Source organism: Peromyscus leucopus, chromosome 5 (genome assembly GCF_004664715.2).
Source record: "Peromyscus leucopus breed LL Stock chromosome 5, UCI_PerLeu_2.1, whole genome shotgun sequence".
Lineage (NCBI taxonomy): Eukaryota > Metazoa > Chordata > Mammalia > Rodentia > Cricetidae > Peromyscus > Peromyscus leucopus.
The window spans coordinates 25453877-25476705 of record NC_051067.1 but is presented as its reverse complement, the minus strand read 5'-3'; the positions used below and the strand labels follow the sequence as shown (position 1 = coordinate 25476705).

Sequence of the window (22829 nt, the reverse complement as noted above, 5' to 3'; positions counted from 1 at the left end):
GCAAAAACGGTCAACCTCTTAGATTCCCCTGACTTCCCACCTACCTTCTTTTGGCCTCCCTCTGCTCAGTGAAAGATGAGTTTTACTAAATTGGGAAGCAGTAGGAATTAGTTTTATTCACGGGCAGTTTTGGGAATAGAGGCAGAGCCTGCAGGAATCTGGGCTCCACAACAAGTAATCATTATTGCCAAAATCAAATTCCCCATCTCATCTGTGATACGCTTGTGTGTAACCCTAGAGCTGGGCTTCACAGCGTTATAAATCCACCATACAAGACGTGGAACAGCGGGACGTGGAGCCCCTTGTGTGTCTAAAAGTCTGCCCGGCAAGAGAGATATATGATGGTAACTTTTCTCTCCATTGCTTTTGCAATAAAATTCACCCAGAGCTCCAGGAAGGGTTAGGAATGTAATTCAGCTTCCATAAATCAAGACTAAAATTAAGATGGCCAGATATGTAGCAGCCTGTTCAGGTGTACAGAGAATTTGAAATTTAGTGCCCTTGGTAATGGGTAGCAGCAGATTATCTAATTATGGAGAGAAAGAAGAAATATTGCTCTCTGGGGTAAAAAAGCTAAATGCTCTAATCCATTAAGTCACCACATCTCTGCCAAAGCTAGATTAATATTAAATTTCATGTAACATTTTTCTTTTTCTTTTTTTAAGGAATGAAGTCAAATGTTAAGGAAAAAAATGTAACTGAAAAGGCTACAGTTCACAGTGATTCTAATTTGACTACCTGTCAAACAGTTGTGTATTCCATCTTTTGGAGTGATGTATGTGTAGCTGATTACAGGACAGTTCTCTACTTTCCTAATCATAGATCTGTTTAAATTTTTATTACCATCTCTTGAAGCTATTCTGGACAGACTTCAAGCAAGGATCTCATACATTAGATATGCTTTTAAGGGGTAGTGGACAGGGTGTGCTGGCGGTGGGCGGGCCTTCCTACTCATTCTGCGGTCACCTTCTTGCCTTTGTCCTGGTAGAAAGCCTATGGTGCCTGTTTCTGACCCTAACTACAGGTTTAAAGAGGTGAAATCAGTTTTTAACAGGGTATAAAACATGAAAATTCCCATATACAGCAGTTCCATTTCATGAAAGGTTTCACTATGGTTTTAGTTACCCACTAACAAGGGTAGACCAAAAATATTAAGTGGAAATTCCAAGAAATAAACAATTCATGTCACATTGTGACTATTTTGGAGCAGCAAGATAAAATTCTGCCCTAATGCCAATTATCTTTCTCTAATGTATCCACATTGTATAGTCTACCCATCCATTATTTACTTAGTAACTAGTCTAGTTGCCAGATTGTTGCAGAAATGTATTGTTACAACTGTTCAATGTTACTTTATCATGTCTTTTACTGTACTTAATTTATAATTTTCATCAAATACATGCGTATATAGGAAAAAACATAGTATATGTCCAGTTTGGTACCATCTGTAGCTTCAGTCACCAGCTGGGGTTTCTTATACCACTTACCTGTCCGCAGATAGATGGTGGGGTCAACTATAACTGTAAAAACCTTACTGAAATAATTCATTACCTGGAGGAGGTGTTCAGAGGGGAAGTTGGCTCAAAATACTTGAATTTCACGTAACTTTTGTCTATGATATTTTTCTGGATGTTGCTTTCTTATTTTAAACTAGTATTTATTCTAAGGAATGAATAAACCCATGGACTCTTGACCGAAGAGCAATGCTTTCCTACTTGGAGTTCTTTATCTGTTTCTGAAATTTGTGTGAGGAATAGACATGTAACTCATCAGAGTAGGAGCATCAGTGAACAGTATGGACAGGCTGTCACCAACTCTGAAAGGTCATGTAATTCTCATTTATTCTACCATGGTCCGAGGTAAGACCATGTAGCAGGGTCTGGCTTCCTTGCTTTGTAAGTTAGCATGAGTTACGATAAGTTTCCAGAACACAGGAGACAGTTATTCAACACTTAGTATTTATTTCCAGAGAATGGTGGGGTCAGGCAGCTCCCAAAGGAATCTTTGTGTGCCCTGCCTCAGGAGCCTGTTCACAGGTGGTCAGGGTATAGATTCTCTAAGAGCAAGAATGTGTTGTAAGTTTACCCCCAAGTCTTGAAGCCTATCTATGCCAAGTGCTGAACACACACCAGGGCAATCACCGAATGGTCAGCAAAGCAGGTTTTGGGCATTATAGACAGGAATAGCAGGAAAGAGGCACCCACTTTTCAGGAAGAACAGCACACCTTTGAGTGGTCACATTTTAGATGCATCTTACAGACGTCTCAGAAGCATAAGGTAACAAATATGAAATCTTTTACATCTTGAAGGAATCAAGGACCAGATTTTACAGGTGGTAATGTGAATTTGTTTTTTCCACAATTAGAAGATGTGCTACCAACTGGTGTCTTATCTCAGATGGATTCACATGCTGAGCAGGCTGGCATCTCAGGGATGGTAGGTGGGAAGAGACTGACATGGAGTTTTTATGATTACCATCAAAAGTGAAACAAGATCGGTGACCTTTACTTCAGAAGAGGAATTTCATCAGGTGCATTGATTTAGCCAGTGTCTCATCACTAATCAGGTGAGAGTGGTCTAACTCTGACTTATTATACTACTGTATTGAGCTATAATTCTTGTAACGTAATTGCTAAAGTGTGCAACTGTAGCAGGACAGGCCCACAGGGTGGAGGAAATTGGCTCAGACCAGTTGCCAAAGCATGCACATAACCTAATCCTTACGAGCCAACCTGGAGTCAGCCTGAGGGCCTAGCAATAGGCACTGTCAGAGTTCCTGGTCACTATCAGAGGTCCTGGTCGCTGTCACAGTTCCTGATCGTGCCCAGCTAATGAGAGACAGCCACACACACTGGGTGCTGGGAGGAGGGTATATAAGGCCTTCCCTGTTACTGAGTAAATAAGTTCGTTATTTGCCTTCAATGGACTCCCAGTGTCTGCGCCATGGATGCCCCCTCCCCCTCCCCCCAGGGAGCCATTAGAATCTAAGCAACATGCAACCACTTCATTTGTTCTTTGAAATTTTAAATACATTTATTTTATTGAACACTGATGGTTCAGAGGCTAAGATTTCCCCAAAAGAACAACTGTTGAAAGACTGGCTTCCATTGTAGTAATATTTAGAAGTGGGGCTTTTGCTTTTCTTAAAATCATATGCTTAGGAACAATGACTCAACCAAAGTGCTGAATATTTCCAAATTTCTTACCCTTTTACCGCAACTCTGAATCATACAACCTAGGATTCCTTCCCTTCTCTGGCTCTCCTGGCTCTAGGGACTGAACACACACCTTGTGCATGATAGGCAAGCACTCTACCATGGAGTTACACCCTAGCCCTTCATTGTTTTCTTTAAGACAAAGTTTCCCTGTGTAGTCTAGGCTGGCCTTGAATCCCCGATCCTTAATGACTCAGCCATCCTGTGGTTGGTTTATGAACACACAAGGCCATGATATGCCTGACTCTACTCTCTTATTTGGGCAGACAAACTCTTGAACTCTCAACAACCTATTACTATTACATTAGTGAGAGTTCCAGGATGTCCAGAGCTGTGGTTAACAGGGTCCCAGTGTCCCTGCTCGTCACAGGGCTGCAATGGCAGACTCTGAGAGTGCTGGCTGGCTTTCTGTCAAGCAATGAGATGGTGAAGCCCAGTTTCCTAAGTCACTGTCTTTCAATATGCCCGACAAAAGAAAGGAGTCATTAGCTTAAGAGGAATGCATTTATCTAACTCCCTCTTGGTGGGGGCTCAGTAGTTAGTTTCACCTCAGTAAATACTGACTACAGGAAAGAAAGAAACAAACAAAAGTTGATTTTTAAAATCACATTTACTAGCTCACATAAATAATTGGAGAACAAATATCTATCTTCCCTTCTGGATCCTCAGCATAATTTATCATAGCTTTTAATAAACTACTATAAATATCTAAGAGAAAAATGAATTTTAAAAACATGAAGAAGCAGATGTGAAACACTGACAAGCTGACTTTTTTTTTAAAGATTGACCCACTGATTTGCACTTTTTATTAAAATGAATTTCACCTATAAATATGAGATAATTTGTAATCCAATCGTGATTTGTTTGGATAACAGTTGAATTTTTACATTAAAAAACTGCAAAGCTTCAACTAAGGGACAAATAAAACATTCAGACTTGAGCTTACACTTTAAAAATTCTACCAACATTAACAAAGAAACAATGACGTCATAGTAATTTACATTAGTACCATGGTCCAAAATACATCTTCCATTACTTTTCTATTGCTGCTGCTGCATGCAGAGGCTTCTAGTGGGAGTTAGCATAGAGTTTGTTCTTGATGAAGACAACACTAGACAGATGTTGCCTGATGTCTGGGTAATGCTGAATGTGACAAAACCAGCGAGACACATTAAGATATTTCTCCTTTTCTTGAACTGTCAGGTCAACCTAAGTAGAGATTAAAAACACAACATATAATGTTCACTGTGCACAGGCAGAGCTGTCAGCACTAGGAGGTGACTGACAGAAACCGAAAAACACCCAATCCCCCAGTTTTCGAAGCCAACATATTCACACGGAAGTGAAAGCTGCAGACAGCTGCGACAGCAACACATTTGTTACTACCTTAATGTCAGTTCAAAACCAGACGTGCTTTCTAGGAAAGGATCAAGCTTTCCATAAATATAAAAATTGACATTAGTATAGAATTTAGAGGCCCAAAGCGTTCCTCCCTTTATTAGAAAAAGAAAATGAGAGATAAAAACTTTCAAAAGGCTAAGATATAGTTCTTTCTCTGATTTCTTTTTTTTTTTTTTTAAATTTTATTCATTTATTTATTTTTGGTCTTTTTTTGTTTTGTTTTGTTTTTTCGAGACAGGGTTTCTCTGTGTAGCTTTGTGCCTTTCCTGGAACTTGCTTTGTAGACCAGGCTGGCCTCGAACTCACAGCGATCCGCCTGGCTCTGCCTCCCGAGTGCTGGGATTAAAGGTGTGCGCCACCACCGCCCAGCTCTTTCTCTGATTTCTAAGCAAGCCTCAAAAATGAAGAGTTTCTGATGTCTAACATATTTAACAAGAGATCATTTAATAAAAAAGAAGTATGAATACATACATTATAAATATGTACATACACACACATGCATGCACGCCCACACACGCAGAGACTATTGCCATCTTCCTTCTCAACTTCAGAGGGAGAACCCCACTGAGACAGTGAGCGGCTTAATTTCAAGTGCTCACAGTTAATACAGGGTAAGTCTGTGTCTAGTGGCACATGACTTAGAAAGGGGCTGATTAAACCCCTACGAAAACACACCTCAGTCTGTGGCAGTAAAGACCTATGTTTTAGTGGACGCAGCAGTGATTCAGTTACTCTCTTGGATGCAGACAGAGGTGCTTATCATTCCCGTGGGATCACATCCCAAAGTAGGTGGTAACTCAAGATTTTTCTCTAAGACAAATTTTGGAATTAGGTTGTTCCGTAAGAGGAAGTCAAGTAGGGCAGTAATGGCAGCTGTGATCCCATGTGTGGGTGGTACAGCCCTTCTCCTGTGGTTAATCCAACATTTGTAAAGGATATCTAGGTCTCTAATACACAGAAACAACTTGGGGCCCACAGGTCCACCTCCAAGCAGAGGTCTGCATGTCTGCAGGCACTTTTAGTGAGATGATGTCCTAAGGCTGATGTATGGAGGTGTGCCTATAGACCAATACCTGTCAAGTCACAGGACCCAGCAACATGAAGGACAAGTGAGTCTGCAATAACTATTATAAAACACAAAACAACTTCAGTGTAAAGGCTCACTTTTTTATAAGAGAATTTATGGTTTCAAATATTCCTGATTTTTATATTTGAAATAACAGAAGCATGTGATAAACTAATATAGAAACATGAGGTAATTACTTGTGGGCCTTAGTTTGTACTCAGAAAATACTTTCTAAATGAACTATTTTTTTTCTAACTCTTTACCAATATATTATATTATATTATATATTTATATATATTTATATATTATATATATAATATACCAATATATTATAAATTTCACCATGAACTTCAAGAGAAAATTGGAGTTTTGTTTGCTCTTTTTTTGTTGTTTGGTTGGTGTTAAGGGCTGAATATGGGGCCCTGACATGTCAGGCAAGTGCTCTACCATTCAGTTGCCTCGAAGGCCCCGAAAGCCAAGGTTTTTAAAACGTTTAGGGGTGGGAGGTGTAGCTCCGTGGCATAATGCATTCCTGTCCAGCTCGTGCTAGGTTCCATTCCTAGTACTGACTGCAAAATGAAAGAATGAAAGAATTAAGAGTAACTCCTTAAATTTAAGAGCTATTTCATTACACCAAAACTACTTAGCCATTTCATGGTGTGTCATTTTTCAGGGTGAACTAAAATACAGAGTAAGGCATTTCTAAACACTATGGTAGCAATAATTATTTGTCTTTAGCTTGTGCACTGGTATTTTGAACCAGGTTGAAAAGGAATATGCACATGTCGTATTTTATATTGTGAAACATTTGCTAACATACAGAACTAGTTAGTATTTGTTGCTACCATGCCCATTATTTAAACAACACCAACTGATGATATAAATCAAAATAAATATGCCCCATCCTACAAACTCCACAATTGGAGTCTCTAATATAAGGACTATAGTCCAACCTAAGTATAAAATCACTTTTATTCTAATAGCTTCTAAATCTCCCAATATTTTCAAATTAAATACAACAATTTTTGGACAGATGATCTATTACACAGTAGTCTCAGTTGGTTTAAGCTAACTTACTCTTCTACTAGAAACACACAGGCTTCCTAAATGGACCAGAGCATCCTTTTAACATCCTTCCACTGCTTAGGCCTTGGAATTAGTCCGAGTCTGAGAAAATGGCGACTGAACCTGGGATGTCACCTCTGCTACTTTTTCAAAAACATTTTTCACATAAAGTTACCGTCAATAAACCAAGCAAGAGATTTTTCTCTTTACTGAACTGATACTATTGTAAAAAATGCTTCTGATGTGATCTCTGGGCTGTTTCATTTATAACACTGGCTTCCTAGCACTTTCACTTAGTTACTATTATTATTATTTTAAACAGGGGAACCCAAGGCAAATGCTGCTTCCTGCCTCTCACTGGTCTAGACAGCAGTGTCTCTGGTGGTGCCGGCTCTTCCTCCTACTTACTCACTTTTGTTTATATTGGAACTCAGAAATGACTTTGAACCTTCAAGCCAAACAGATAACATTCTGACTGACTTATTTTCCACTAGGAAATGTGGGAAACATTCACACCAACCCTTTGCAGCCTGGCCTCAGTGCTGGCTTTATCCTTCCATTGGCACCAGGCTGGCTCTGGACAGTCAGTATTCTCGGGACTGTTTCCTACTGCTTTCTTTCTCTTCTTTTTTCCTTCTCCAAGAACCAAATTCCACTGGTGCTCAGAACAAATGCATTTCCGCCCAGAACAATCTCACGGGCCAGCCACAGCATCCCAAAGAATTCTAACAATCTAGAGGCACAGTCTGTCTCTAGACTGTCTCTCAGCAGAATCACTGAAGAAGGCAGTTGGTGATAAGAGTTGGAATCAACAGGCACATTATAGGCATTGTTGACAAGGCATACTATAACATGCCAAGATGCGTTAAGTTAAACCCGATTTCAGAACTTCTCAGCCAGAGCTGTAACTCTGGGCTTCCAACAGAAACAATCTAAGAGGGTGATTTGATTACCCCAAGGTTCCTGGACTGTTGAAGGTTTTGTTTCAGACACTGGGCCGATTACAGAGTAAGGATTTAACAACATAAAACACTAAGTGAAGGCATGCAAGGTTGGCAAGGACCAGTATGCTGCTACCGGGAGCAAAGCTGGAGAAGCTGACGGACACAAGCAGGTGGCCAAGCCAAACTCAATACCGAGCAGTCACTCTCCTCACACCTGTGTACACGCCACAGACCAGTTAACAAAATGTCACTTGACACCACGGTGTCACCCTATCACCATGAGGGCTTTAGTTGATGAGGCCTATGCCTTAAGAAGGTCTTCCTTCCTGTGAATACCTTGCCTGCTCTGACTGGGAAAGGGCACACACCCAAGGTAAAGCTTTAGGAATTATTCTATTCAATGCTGCTTTGAAAATGATAGTCCTAATACCTTTAATCACAACAGTCACCACAGGTGTAGGAGATAGATATTCCAGAATAGGAAATGTAAGTAGGATTAAGTGGCTACAGATTAGGATAACCCCGATTTTAATATTCAGAACTGAGGGAAACAGTTGAAAGTCTCCTAAAACCAAAGGCCTTTCAAGATGCCCGACTCATAATTAAGTAACCGTGCAGCTGGAGCTACGAGTATTTTGTACTATAAAATTATGGTTTTGTTCACTGCTATGGCAGAGCAACATTACACAGGTTCCTGCCCACAATCTACATGAGCCCAGCAGAGGAAAATTCAAATACGCACTTAGTTTGTGTGAGTTCCATACACTTTACTATCATCTTTGTTTTGAATCAGCTGGGAGGAATCGTCCTTTTTTTTTTTTTTTTTTTGGTTTTTCGAGACAGGGTTTCTCTGTGTAGTCCTGGAACTCACTTGGTAGCCCAGGCTGGCTTCGAACTCACAGAGATCCACCTGGCTCTGCCTCCCGAGTGCTGGGATTAAAGGCGTGTGCCACCACTGCCCGGCGGAATCGTCCTTCTTAATGACAGCTTTATGCTACAGGAGGCCAGACCTTAGAGCTCTGCAGACAATCACCAGCTTGCTGGTAGTCACTGCACATTTCTCCCAGGATTAAATAACACCAAAATATGTGCCATGACTAAATGTGTAGAAGCGACCAACTCTGTTGAGATGTAACTGCCCCTGCATGTGGGTAAGGCAGCCATGGTCTTGCTCAGGTCAAGGCAGGGGCTCCCCCAAGCTGAAAGACTATGTTTGCCACCAGGAGAGATGGTTAGATACCTTAGCAGCAAATCCTCTTTCCCTTGGAGGCTTTTTTCATTTTGAAATGAGGTAAGTTGTACCACGTCATCATTCTACGTTCAAGAAGCTACTAAGGCACACTGAAGCTAGAATGGAACAAAAAGAGGCTGCCGTGACTGCGATGTTTCAGCTCCAATGAAGCTTTCTTCACATGTAAATAAATTACTCTAAATATACTGAAGAATATAACTAAACACTACATTTCACTGTAGCTGCACAACGCAAAACAGGAACACATATGGGTACAGAATACCGGATACTGCTAATTTCACAAGCGTGCATCAGGATAAGTCACTATGCTGAGTCAGGAGGGCAACAAAGAAATAAGACACTGACTTCACATTCCTGGCTTTGTGTAAACGAGTCATATTTCTTCTGAGTTCAGGGACCATTCACCTACTACATTTCCCTGTAGCAGCAGAGTCATGAAAAGCTGCCTTTCACAGCTAAACACGCTGCTTTTTGATGAGAAATTATATGCCCATTCTACCTGTTAGAAACTTTAGATACGACAACTCCTTTTCTAGCCAAGGACAATCATATTCTGTAGATATTTGTCATGTGTCTTTTTCCTGTGTTACCTGACTCTTTAAATGATCAAATCATATGCTGACCAGAAATCAGTACTTGGTTCCATTTTCTCTAATTTTTTATTTTTATGTAAAACAACCTATCTTTTCAACAAGATTAGTAGTAGTTCCTTAAAAAAATAAAGGTTGATGCTCCTTTTATGTCCCTCTGAAATATAGCACAGTGGGCAACACAGGAGGCGCTTGATAATTTCAAGTGTAGAATAGGGAGTGCTATGCTAAGCTAATCAACTAGGCCATTACAATGTTCCAGAACCAGCCGGGCGGTGGTGGCGCATGCCTTTAATCCTAGCACTCGGGAGGCAGAGGCAGGTGGATCTCTGTGAGTTCGAGGCCAGCCTGGACTACCAAGTGAGTTCCAGGAAAGGCGCAAAGCTACACAGAGAAACCCTGTCTCGAAAAAAACCAACCAACCAAACAAACAAAAAACAACAACAACAACAACAAAAAACAAAACAAAACAAAAACAATGTTCCAGAACCTAATGTACCCACTTGAGAAAAAAAGCCTCCTTTGTCCTGTATCTCACTATGTAGTTCTGGCTAGCCTTGAACTTGTACAACCCTCCTGCCTCAGTCTTCCAAGTGCTGGGATTATAGGTGTGTGTCACCACATCCAACTTGGGCACTAACTGTAAATGAAGTCAAGTAAACCAGACTGAGAAGGATGGACTAGGTGGTGGACTAACACTAAGACAGTTCATTAGTTTCGGCAGGAGGCTGGTGCTATCGAATGCATCCTAAGTGCTGGGACAGACAGCACGTGTTACACTGTAGTGGGGAGTAGAGACAAGGGAGGCCTGCGGATGTCCAGTGCAGATGGGATTTTTTCTGTATTTCTGCTCTGTGCTTGGCTCAGTCTGGTCATTTGGAGCCTGCTACTGCAGAAGGCAGAATCTAACTGTATCACTTCTTACTATGGTGGTTTACAGTTTAGAAATGGCTTTTTATACACTAAGATCTGCCTTGGTCCTTGAAAATATATCTAGACAAGTATATATGTATCTTATTCCTTGGAGAGCCACACAATAACCTTCACATTTACTTAGTATTATGGAAGCCTGACTGTATGAGGTGTGCCAGGAATTATGCCAGACAAAAAAAGAAATCTCTACAACTGTGACATAAGCAGTCTGTGACAGCGATTTCCAAATAGTGATTATAGTACAAGCAAAATAAAGTCCAGCTTTAGGAAGTCCTCCACAGGGTCAAACAGAAACAACAGAGAGGAGCACTTCAGGATGCTTCGGGAGTCTGAGACAGCCCTACGCAAGGAGGCAGAGCCGGAACACAGACACACGTCTGAGGACATACAAACCGCAGAGGAAGGGACCAAGGACCTGGGTGCAAAAGAGAAGAGCAATGCAAAGACACGGGTAGGAAGAGCCCAGCAGCCAGCAGACGTCAGGGCTGTCACAGCTCAGGCAGAGAGACAGGGTTAAAGCCAGAGGTGGCAGGAGGCAGAAGGAAGTCCTTTTGTGCTGACAAACTGTACTTGCTGGGGTTAGGGAACTACTGAATTACTGAGAAGGAAAAAGCCTGGTCTTAGGAAAGATGGCCTAGTGGTCACTCATAGAGCCCACCTAATTTGTATCTTCTTTATCTGGACCAGAGATAATAAAACTGACTGATACTCAGGGAAAAGTCACTCCAGATCCCAGGAAGGAAGAGACAGGGGTGTGAGGACCCAGCAAGTAGAAACACCAGGCCCTGGCTGGATACGTGAAGTGGAGAATATAGAAAATGTTTTGAGGTCTTTTCCCACAATGGAAGAAGGTTGAGAGTTTTTTAAGGCAAAAAAAAAAAAAAGACCTAAGAAGGCATGAACTCAAGACAAACTGCCTGAGTTCGGGACCTGGGTCTGCCAATTAGTTAGATGACACCTGACTGACCTCGCTGTGTCTCAGGAATATCGCAGGAAGTAACAGAGTGAAGAGAAAATAGGAGTGTTTGTAAGTGTAAGAAAGTTTTGGATGATGACACCTGATTTAAACTGTAGACTAACCAAGCGCTTAGAGGATCAATGTGAAGGAATGAGAGAAAAGAGAAAACAGAGTTTGGGAGATGACCCAGAGGGCTGGCAAGGAAGGGAAGCTGACGTGTGAGGCCAGGGGGATTTCCTTCCGGGGCCAGCAATGGGAGAAAAGGTGGTTGAGGGCTGACGAGCAGGTGGGCTGAAGATGAAAGAATTCATTGAAGGAAGAGGAAGACTGTGAAGGGGAACGGCTCTACAGTGAGGAAGTCAGAGAGAGAAAGACCTATGGACACTGGGAAGGAAGGAGAGCTGATGACTGCATACGCCTAGCTACAATGGGAGTGAGGGACTTTCTAGGCCCAGCAACCTAGACTTGTGTAATTTCTAGAATGGCTCTTTGTACACAGGAAACGAAGACTCTAACATGGCGGTAACTGTACAGCACAGCGGAGCAGCTGGAGGCGGCAGTAAGACGTGGCTGACGTCAGCAGAAGGGCGACACTCAATGGCAAGGGAAATATACAGTAAAGAAGACTCATCAAATTATGTTAGGATAGCAACCCAGATACTTGATTCAAGAGCTTGGGTAGGAGGTGGACAGAGGGTGGGGTACGGTGGAGTGTGTGTGTGTGTGTGTGTGTGTGTGTGTGTGTGTGTGTGTGTGAGCTGATGGTGACAGAGCCAGAGGCTGTGGAGGAAGAACAGGAGCAGAAGCTGAAAATACAGCAGCAGAAGAGGGAGCACAGCTCTGCAAACGGACTATGTGGCAAGTTTTGCCTACAGCGCCTTCTTCAAAAATAACCTTTTATTGATACGGTGAAATGCAGATCTGATTAAAATTCACAACATTTAAAAAAAGTGATTCTGAATACTACAGAAAAACCTACACACCACCTGAATACTCACTATGAAGCGGTGGAGCCCGTAGTACAGAAGGATATCCGCCAAGGTAAAGTTATATCCTGCGAGGTAGACTTTATCTTCAAGATAGGAATTAAGATCCTAAAAAAAGAAAAAGTGTTTTAACTCAAAAACAGGAGCAATGATGAGCTGTTGTGGCATATGGCTTAAAACATTTAGAAGGCCACCCAAAAGAAAAGTACTGAGACTTAATTTCCTAAACTTCATCTTTAAGGTGGGTGTGGTGGCTCACATCAGCACTTAGGAGAACGAGGCAGGCAGACTGGGGTGAAAGCAGTGTGAGGAACCCCTTTTGGAAATAAACAAAAATCTGACAATAAAAAAAATCACAAATTGGATGCCAATCACCTAAAAGAAAAAACAAAACTCCAACAGAAACAACATTCTAAACACCATATATGATCACGTCAGAGTGCAATGTTTGTTCTTTTTTTTTTAAATTTAAAATTTTTTTTAAAAGATTTATTTATTTATTATTTATACGGAAGAGGGTGCCAGATCTCATTACAGATGGTTGTGAGCCACCATGTGGGAGCTGGGAATTGAACTCAGGACCTCTGGAAGAGCAGTCGGTGCTCTTAACCTCTGAGCCATCTCTCCGGCCCCTTAATGTTTGTTCTTATAGGATAAAAAAATGCTCACTCTGGCTGGGGCTCAGTGTAAGTGCCTGCACATGAGCACCCACATAAAAGCTGGGCACAGCAGTGTATGCCTGTAACCCTAGTGCTGAGGAAGCAGAGGCAGGTGGATCCAGAGCTTGCTGGCCAACCTCTCTAGCCATGGGTAAGCTCTGGGTTTAGTGTGAGAACTTGTCTCAACCAAACAAGGTGGAGAAAATCGGAGATACCTAAGGTTGGCCTCTGGCTTCCAGCTGCACATGCTCACACATGCACATACAACATTCACATGCATACAAACTACAGATGCAAAACTTAAAATCATGCTTTTGTTAAATTTTCCCAACATAAAAAACTTCTCAGATGATTCGCTTCAGAAAATTGTTATTGGTGTTTGGTATACTTACATACATACATATATGTATATATAAAACATAAAATTACCACCTAACCATTTTAAGAATGCACCTGGAAGGCTGAGCCTGTATAGTTAAGCATGTTCACAGTTTCAAACTGATTTCCAGAGCTTTCCTATCATGCAAAACTAAAGCTCTGTCATTAAGTGGCTCCTCCTCTCCCTCCGTTCCCTCGAGGCACTGGTAACCACTGTCCTGCTAGGTCTCTGTGCAGATGCCTCATGGGACTCACTTATTTCCCTCAGTGCAAAGGGGAATGGGAAAGGCGGCTACTGACTAAAGACCCTGAGGGGAAGGACTTAGGCTTCCTGGCTCCAGCAGCGCAGCCTACAGGAACGGTCCAGATACCTTCAGCAGGCTGTGGGTATCTTCTTTACTGGAGTGTCCATCTACTCGAGTGATCCTGTACTCTAACCACTGCTGAACGACTGCCTTTTCTTCGGCGGTGCTCCCTAGCAAGTGCTCTTTATTGGCTTGCTTGACTAGATGGGTCGCGATGGTAGCCAATCCCATTAGACTTGGGCCATTGTTTGTTTGTAGGACCGGAACCTAAAAAAGAAAAATTCATCAGAAAAAAATTAAAAGCAGACCATCATGATTGTAAGCTGGAGGTAAGTACTAAAATCTCCAATTTTCAGAAATACTCTATAACACTAAATTATGTATAACTGAAAATTAAGACACCAGCAGCCACAGGATTTACAATTTAATGGCATGCTGGATGATGTAACTGGTCATAACACCACCGAAAACGGTTAAATGTTATCAAAATTCAGAACCAGGAGCATGTAACATGGAAAAACAGAAACCACAACACTATTAATTTCACTCAGGATCCCCCACACTTAGCCACATGTAGTGGCCCATGTCTGTAATCGCAGCAACTTGACAGGCTGAGGTAAGAGGATTACACATTTCAGGTCAGCCAGGGCTATATAGGGAGACCCTGCCACCAAAACAAAAAACAGGAAAAACAGATTGCCCCTACCCATAAACCAAATAATACCTGTTTAGGCAAGACTGTATAGCTGTACTACATCTAACATCTTATTGGTTGAGTAGGTCTATATGTTTATTTTCTGCTGTGTTGGGGACAGAACCCAGGGCCTCGGACCGACACATCCTCTGCCCCGTAAAAGTTTATTTCTTACTCAAGTAAAGCCTACAGAAGTTTGAGGAGACTATCTGAAACAGTGCTCCAGCAATCCTGGCTTCTGCCTTGTAGTAATTCTCTTGAAGTATCTCTAAAACCGCAACGGGGGAGTAGCCAGCCCGAGATACTTGTACCAGCAATCAGATGTTTCCATCCGGAAGCAATGTTCATCACCTCTTCAGGTAACCACTCAGGTCACTCAAAACTACAAGGACTAATACTGTGGGAAATGTAAGCCTCCCATGCATCAATTGGGCATGCTCTGAGAATTCTCCTAGACATCACCTACAACCAATTTTGGAACCCCTTACAAAACAAAGGAAACAGATTTCTTTCCCCCTTTAGAGCCTATAAATTCCACAAGAATGAGGACAACCTCATTGCTTGGTTTTCTTTCAAACTTAAAATTTTTATTTTATGTATATGAGTATTTTGCTTTCATGTACGTCTGTGCACCACATGCATGCCTTGGAGACCAGAATTCGATCTTGGATTCTTTGGAAAATTAAAAACCACACCTGGTGAAAGTATTTACTAGGAGCTGGGTGTGGTGGTGCACACCTTTAGTCCCAGCACTCCCAGAGGCAGAAGCAGAGGCAGGTGGATCTCTGTGAGTTCAAGGTTTACAGAGTGAGTTCGAGGACAGTCAGGGCTACAAAACTCAAACAAACCCCCAATTCCTCACTGTATTCCTCCCTAGAGCTTGTTCTGTTGGGCTCTTAATTGCTGGTGACTGTCCCTCATACTAAATAATCCTCGAGAGCAATATTCATATCTTGGCTGGTTTCCAAAGCCAAATGTGGGAGTAGTGGCTGATGCAAAGGAAACACGATAGAGTCAGAGAACATCACCTCTCGGAAGGCTGGCCTTTGCAGCTTATCACAGGCAAGTCATGGAACCTTCCCAGGAGTCACTTTAAACTACTGTAAACCCCACAAGACTGCTACGTTTTGGACAAAAATTTAACCTGCACCTAATGAAAAAACATCAGGGCCCAAACAGAACAAGTTATCTGGAACCACTCCCCCAAATACACATTCAAATTGGGTTTCCCACTACCATTCTTCCTCTAGTACAGTCTTTCCAAGGCAAATAACATGTTACAAACAACCCATTTTCAACACCCTAAGAAATCGGAATCCTTACACCTCACCAGGCACCCCACAGTCCCACACCAGGTAACTTTCTCAATTCTCGGCACAATGCACATCCAAGCCAATGTGTTCCCGGTATGAGCAGGACCCCGTTCCTTGTTCTCTCCGCCAAGCGGCTACCAGGAATTACTCTGTACTGTTTGCCGGGCCGGCCAGCCGCCTGCAGGGCGAGTCTCCGGCCGCATACCCGCCCCACCCCCGTGACTGCACGTAAGGTGGTCGCTGAATAAAAGGAGCACTCACGGCCGCCTAGAGGGATCTCAACCCACAGCTCTGCCCAGGCCTCCCCTAACTGACTTTCCGCTCCCGGAGGGGATGATGACATTTGCCTGGAGGTCCAGACCAAGTCACGCGGCCCGTCCCGTACGCACGTGGGGCGCAGCGTCCACTCCCGAGACCCGGCGGGATCCACTCTCGAGTCCCGGTAAGCTCGGGGTCAACTCGTCGCTCTCCCGCCGCCCCGCCTCACCTGTCGCTCGCCCTGAGCGCTGTACTTATTCCCCGGCCTCAGCCCCAAAGACTTCTCCAGCAGCTTCAGCTCCGCGGCCGCCGCCATCTTCTGGCCCAGGTCCCGGCGGAGGCGGAACCGGGACTGCTAAGGCATTGATAGAGCAGGAAGTCCGGCCTCCACAGATCTGTCCCACGATTGGCTGGACGGACGGCAAGCGCGCCTGCGCAAAGGGGCGGGTCTTAATAGGGGGCGGGGCCTGGCAACGTTCTGAGACAAGCCCACGGCTTTGCAGGGAGTAGTGAAAACCTTCCCCAAGAAAAGCACTGAGTCCAGATAGTTTCACTGAACAGTGTATCAGAATTTTAAAGATTGAATCATTGCAATGCTTATAACACTATTGTAGAACGTAGAAGAACAATTTAGCCTATTTGTTTTATAAATATAAAACACTGATTCCCAAACCCATCACAGAGTTCTCCAAATAAGAAAACTATAGACCATTCTTGGTTAAAAATAGGTGAGGTCCAGCGATCAGGCAAGGTGACTTGAGTTCTGTGGTGGTTTGAATGAAAATGGCCCCCCTAGGCTTATAGGGAGTGGCACTGTTAGGGGGTGTGGCATTGCTGGAGGAAATGTATCACTTAGAATGACTGAGGTTTCAGATAACCAAAGCAGACCCAGTATCACTCTCTCTTCCTGCTGCTTGCCGATCCAGCTGTTGAATTCTCTGGCTCCTTCTCCGGCGCCATGTCTGCCTGCATGCTGCCATGCTTCTCACCAAGATGAGAATGGACTAAATTTTAACGGAGGCTGGCTTACAGTTCAGGCATTGAGTCCATTATTGTCTTGATGGGAAGCATGCCAGCATGCAGGCAGACATAGTGCCAGAGAAGGAGCTGAGAGTTCTACATCTTGATATATAGGCAGTAGAAGAAGACCATGTGCCACACTGGGTGTAGCTTGAACACATGAGACCTGAAAGCCTATCCCCAGTGACACACTTCCTCCAACAAGGCCTCACCTACTCCAACAAGGCCACACTTCCTAATAGTGCCACTCCCTATGGGCCAAACATTCACACAGGAGATTACAGTAAAGAGATTGCCATGAGTCTCAGAGGCTTTGAACTGTGGACTTATAAACAATGTTGAGACTATGATAGACTATGAGGACTTTTGAAATTGGACATAGAAGCATTTTGCACTATGATATGGCTATAAGCCTATAGAGGCCAGGGAGTAGAATGTGGTGGTTTGAATAAGAATGGCCCCCATAGACTCATATATTTAAATATTTTGTCACCAGGGAGTGAGACTATTTGAGTGCATTTAAAGGATTTAGGAAGTGTGGCCTTGTTGGAGGAAGTGTGTCACTGGGGGTGAACTTTGAGGTTTCTCTCTCTCTCTCTCTCTCTCTCTCTCTCTCTCTCTCTCTCTCTCTCTCTCCATATCAGGATATAGCTCCCAGCTACTGCTCCAGTGTTTACCTGTATGCTTCCCTGCTCCCAGCAGATGATAATATACTAAATTTCTGAAACTGCAAGCAAGCCCCCAATTAAATGCTTTCTTTCACAGGAGTTGCTATGGTCATGGTGTCTCTGCACAGCAGTAGAACAGTGCCTAGGACACCCAGGAACTCATATAGTAGAAGGAAATAATGTCTCCACAAATTATTCTCTGATCTCCATATATGTCCTAGCTTTGAGTGTACTTGGACACACACACACACACACACACACACACACCCCTAAAATATGGATAAAAATCATACATAAAATATTAAGAGAATCAAATAACATATTTAATCACATAACACATCATGACTAAGTGGAATTTAGTCCAAGTGTTCAAGGGAGTTCAATATTATAAATATAACATAGTTCATCATATAAATAGAAACAAAGAGAAAATGATAGTCATTTTTATAGATGTAGTAGAGCCATTAACATTATTTTATGACTCATTCATATTTAAAAATAAAATATGCAGTTAAACAGCAAACATGGAGGCTAGATGACTCAGAGGTTAAGGGCTTTTGTTGCCAAGCCTGATGGTCTGAGTTTGATCCCTGAAACTCACATGGTGGAAGAAGAGAGCTGACATCCACAAACTGTTCTCTGACCTTCTCATAGACAATGTAGCACACCTCCTCACACCATTTGTAAACATGAATGCACACAGAAAAGACAATAAATGCAAATTTAAAACCTAAAAGGTAAAAATAGTCATTTATTATATGATATGGTGTTTGAAATAAAATGGTGCCCATAGGGAGTGGCACTATTAAGAGGTATGGTTTTGTTGGAGTAGGTATAGCCTCGTTGGAGGAAGTGTGTCACTGTGGAGGTGGGTTTTGAGGTCTTATGTAAACTCAAGCCATGCCCAGTGTCTCAGACCACTCCCTGTTGCCTGTGGGGTCAAGATGTAGCTCCTTCTCCGCTCTCAGCTCTTTTTCCAGCACCATGTCTGCCTGTGTGCTGCTGCCATGTCAATAATGCACTAAACCTCTGAACTGTAAGCCAGCCCCAATTAAATGTTTTCTTTTATAAGAGTTGCCATGGTTGAGCTGGGTGGTGGTGGCGCACGCCTTTAATCCCAGTACTTGGGATGTAGAGCCAGGCAATCTCTGTGAGTTCGAGGCCAGCCTGGTCTACAGAGCAAGATCTAGGACAGGAACCAAAACTAGAAAACAGAGAAACCCTGTCTCGAAACCACCACCCCCCCGCCCCCCCAAAAAAAAGAAAAAAGAAAAAGAAAAGAGTTGCTGTGGTCCTGGTGTTTCTTCACAGCAATAGAAACCCTAACTAAGACAAATGGGAAAAAATTTTGAAGTTTCTTTGTTAAAGTAAGTCCCCAGCTTCCCATTTGGTTACACTGTGTTACAGCTGGAGTAGATAATCACCAGAAGTTTGTGTTTTGAAGCAAGAAGCCACTGACCCAATTAACAGAGTGTAGTTTCATATTTTGAGAATTCAATCAAAGGGGAAATCACAAACAACAAGAGACTTTATAAAAGTAGCAAAGAGAAAAACAATATTTGCAAATTAATAGTAAGAAGTGAAGGAGAGAAGATCCTACTACTTACACTAAATGTAAAATCTCAAAAATCACGCTCAAATTTAACCTGTGTTAACTGGTTATGTGACTAATGGTAAAAATGCTTAAAGCTTGAAAATTGGAATTAAATGAATGGACAGTGGTACCATATAGGTGTCAATCTTCATTAAGTTACACGGGCTCTTTCTTTTTTCTTTTCATGTGAGTGCTCAGGAGCAAACCCAGGACCTCACATATACTTGGCATGCATGCTACTATTAAGCTATATCCTAAGTCTTGAGATGGACTTTTTAGACATAAGTATTTATTTGTATATTTATTTATTAGTGTGGGGGGATACTCCTGTACCACAGTATAGGTATGGAGGTCAGAGAACAACTTGAAGAGTCTATTATCTTTTTCTCAGGTTATCAGATATGATGGTAAGCGCCATTACCTGCCAGCCTGAAATAGACTTAAAATTATTTATTTATTTATTTATTTATTTATTTATTTATTTATTTATTTATTTATGTGTGTGTATGTGTGTCTTTAGGTGTCTGGGAGGCCAAAGGCTGAGATCCTCCAGTAACTGAAGTTATAGGCAGTTGTAAGCTGCCTGACAAGGGTGCTGGGAATTGAACTTGTGTCCTCTGCAAGAGCAGTTGGCCCTCTCTGTTGCTGAGTCATCTTTCCCACCCCTGAGATAGATTTTTACAAAACAATGTTTGCTAGCTTCACATTGATAACCTCCAAGTGTACCAGAAACTCACAAACACCAGGCACAACCGTGAGGCGGTTTGTCTATAGCAAATGGGGAAACTCCTAATCATGAATTCAGATCTAAGCACAATCATGAAGATGGCTGTTGTATTTGATTGAGGCTGGGGTGGGGACATAGCTCAGTGGAGAAAGTGCTTGCTGCATAAGCTTCAGGGCCAGGGTATGGATCTCCAGAAGTCACAGAAATCAGGATGTGGCATCATGCAGCTATAATCCCAGCCCATCTACTTCCAGATGGGAGGCAGAGAAAGAGTCCTTGGAAGCAAGCAGGCCAGCTAGCCTGGTGTGAGCAGCAGTGCACAAACGATCCTGCCTGGAACAAAGTGGAAGGCAATGACTGATACTCAAGATTGTTTTTTAACCTCTACATCTGTGCAGTGGCATGTACCTCTGCACTCAGATATACTCACATACACGCTGTACAGAATACATTGTATCATGAATACAGATATTGAACCCAAAATAAGTATTTCTTGGGTTACAATGTTATTCACCAGGCTTTGGAACAAACATAACTTCCATAAAGAGTGACATCCCAATCCACCAGATTTTGGCTTTGAATGCCATTTCCCACAAGTAATTATGGCCGCTCTTTGGAGACTGGATGCTTCTAGACGTTGGCAAGAAGTGCATGAGATGGGAAAGGCACCTGGTCTCTCCCTCTGGCCTCTGCATGTGCACCCATGGGCATGAACACACCCCCTATATGCATATGCATGGATACCCCTTCCAACACCGATAAGTATAATGATTAATTTTGGTTATCAACTTGATCGGATCTGCAATCAACTAAAGAGTCTGTGAAAGAGCTTTGTGGAAGGGTCACTGGAGGGGGAAGACTCTCCCACAGAGTGGGCTGCACTCTCTCTAGGTAGCCCAGACATAGATCTAAGGGAGGGAAGGTGCTGCTTTGCCTGCCCACTGTAACCCTCTGTGGGTGAGCGCATCTACTCTGTTGCTGCTGTTGCCATGCGTTGCCAACACTGGGAATCAATTTCCTTCAGCTTTCCCATGTGGACTAAAAGCCAGCAGCTTTCTGGGAAGCCATCAGGCTGTCAGCACCATACTGGGACTACTGAGGCATCCAGTCACGTGTACTAAACAGAGACTGGGGTTTCAGCCTCTCTAACTTGCAGAGAGCAGTACTGTCTATGCCAATTTAATAAATACCCCCTGTAATATATATTCATCTTAATGCTATGTTTCTTATTACATTTATTTATTTACTGTGTGTGTGTGTGTGTGTGTGTGTGTGTATTTATGGATGCCATGGTACACGTGTGGAGGTCAGAGAACAACTTTCAAGAATCAGTTCTTTCCTTCTACCGTGTGGAACCTGGGAATGGCACTCAGGCTGTAAAGCCTGGTGGCAGACTCCTTTACCTTCTCTCTGGTCCAGGATGTGTTCATTCCACTAGCTGGGTTCCTCAGAGAGCTCTGACTAATACAATGTTCTCCTGAGAGTGGTCTCAGCATTGCCTGCTGCTTGTGTAGTAATCTTGCTGACTGAATCTAAATTTGACCAGGACTTAACATTTTTTTATTTAATTTATATTTTAATTAAAAAATTTCATACAATATATTTTGATTATGTTTTCTCCCCTCCCTCAACAACTCTCAGATCCTTTCCACCTCCCTATCCACCCAGTTTTATGTACTTTCTCTCTTAAAAAAATTAAACAAAAACCAAAATCCCCCCCCCCACACAAATGAAAATAAAAACAATCAAAAGATCAGTAAGACAAAAAGAAAAAAAGGCTGAATACATCCCTCTTAAATTACTCCACCCCACAAACCATGTAGTTAGTTCACTTTGTGTTGGCCACCTACCCCTGAGCATGGGGCATGCCCTGGAGTGCGATGGATATATCCAGGGACATTGCACTGGAGAAAGCTGATTTCCCTCTTGCCAGTAGGTATCAGCTGCAGACGGCTTCTTGGTGGGGGGATGAGGGAGAATGCACCCCTTCCCCGTCTTAGTGCTCAGACCCATTCTGGCTAGGATGTGTGTAGGACTTGCGCATGTTGCTACAGTCTCAGTCCTGTTGTGTCTGGAAGACACTGTCCTTGGAGTCGTCACCATGTGTGGCTCTTAAGATCTTTCCTCCTCCTTGTCAGCACAGATCCCTGAGCCCTGACAGGAGGGGCTTGATAAGGACACCCCATTTGGGGACAAGTGCTCCAGAGCCTATGCTTGTCATCCAGTTGTGTTGACCAGGTCGTTTGACCTAACAAATTTGCAGCAAATGATACAAAAGAAGGAATATGTTAAATGATTTTGTGGTGATACAAACAGCAAATTCTAAGTCATGGAAAACAACCAGACTATCTGATTGTTTCACCCAATAAATTAAAAGAAAAAAAAAACAGTACGAAAACATACTATATATTTAGAGTCATAAGGGACACAACTAATTGCAATGTATGCACCTTTTTCACTTGGGTTTGATTTATTTTCAATCCTGAGCCCAATAAATGAGTAAAATTAAAAAAAAAAAATTGGTACCCATATGTTAGTTTACCCATCATGACAGCGAAATGCCTGACACAATAAAAAAGTATGTGTGCGCACACACACACGCGTGTGCATGTGTGAGTGTGTGAGAGTGCACTATAGATCTGAGTTACTGTACCATGACATGGAATATTGACTATACTCACTTTATATAAAATGATGTTAAATTATTTGCTCAGTCACACATAGATAATAGATCTGTGCATAAGGCACCCGGAGGTTTTACAAGCTGCAGCTGCCATGCCAGGCTGGGGAGTTGACCTTACTT

The 22829-nt window shown here is 42.6% G+C and overlaps 1 protein-coding gene across 1 annotated transcript; it reads right to left on the bottom strand.

Moving 5' to 3' along the window:
- Positions 1 to 3705: 3705 nt before the first annotated feature.
- Eef1e1 (eukaryotic translation elongation factor 1 epsilon 1) lies at positions 3706 to 16394 on the bottom strand. The gene is made up of 4 exons (XM_028894726.2): positions 16247 to 16394; positions 13819 to 14019; positions 12423 to 12518; positions 3706 to 4424 (listed from the first exon to the last, which is right to left on the bottom strand). Exons 1-4 carry the CDS (start codon positions 16331 to 16333, stop codon positions 4284 to 4286), a joined length of 525 nt encoding a protein of 174 aa, XP_028750559.1. The 5' UTR covers positions 16334 to 16394; the 3' UTR covers positions 3706 to 4283.
- Positions 16395 to 22829: the final 6435 nt, after the last annotated feature.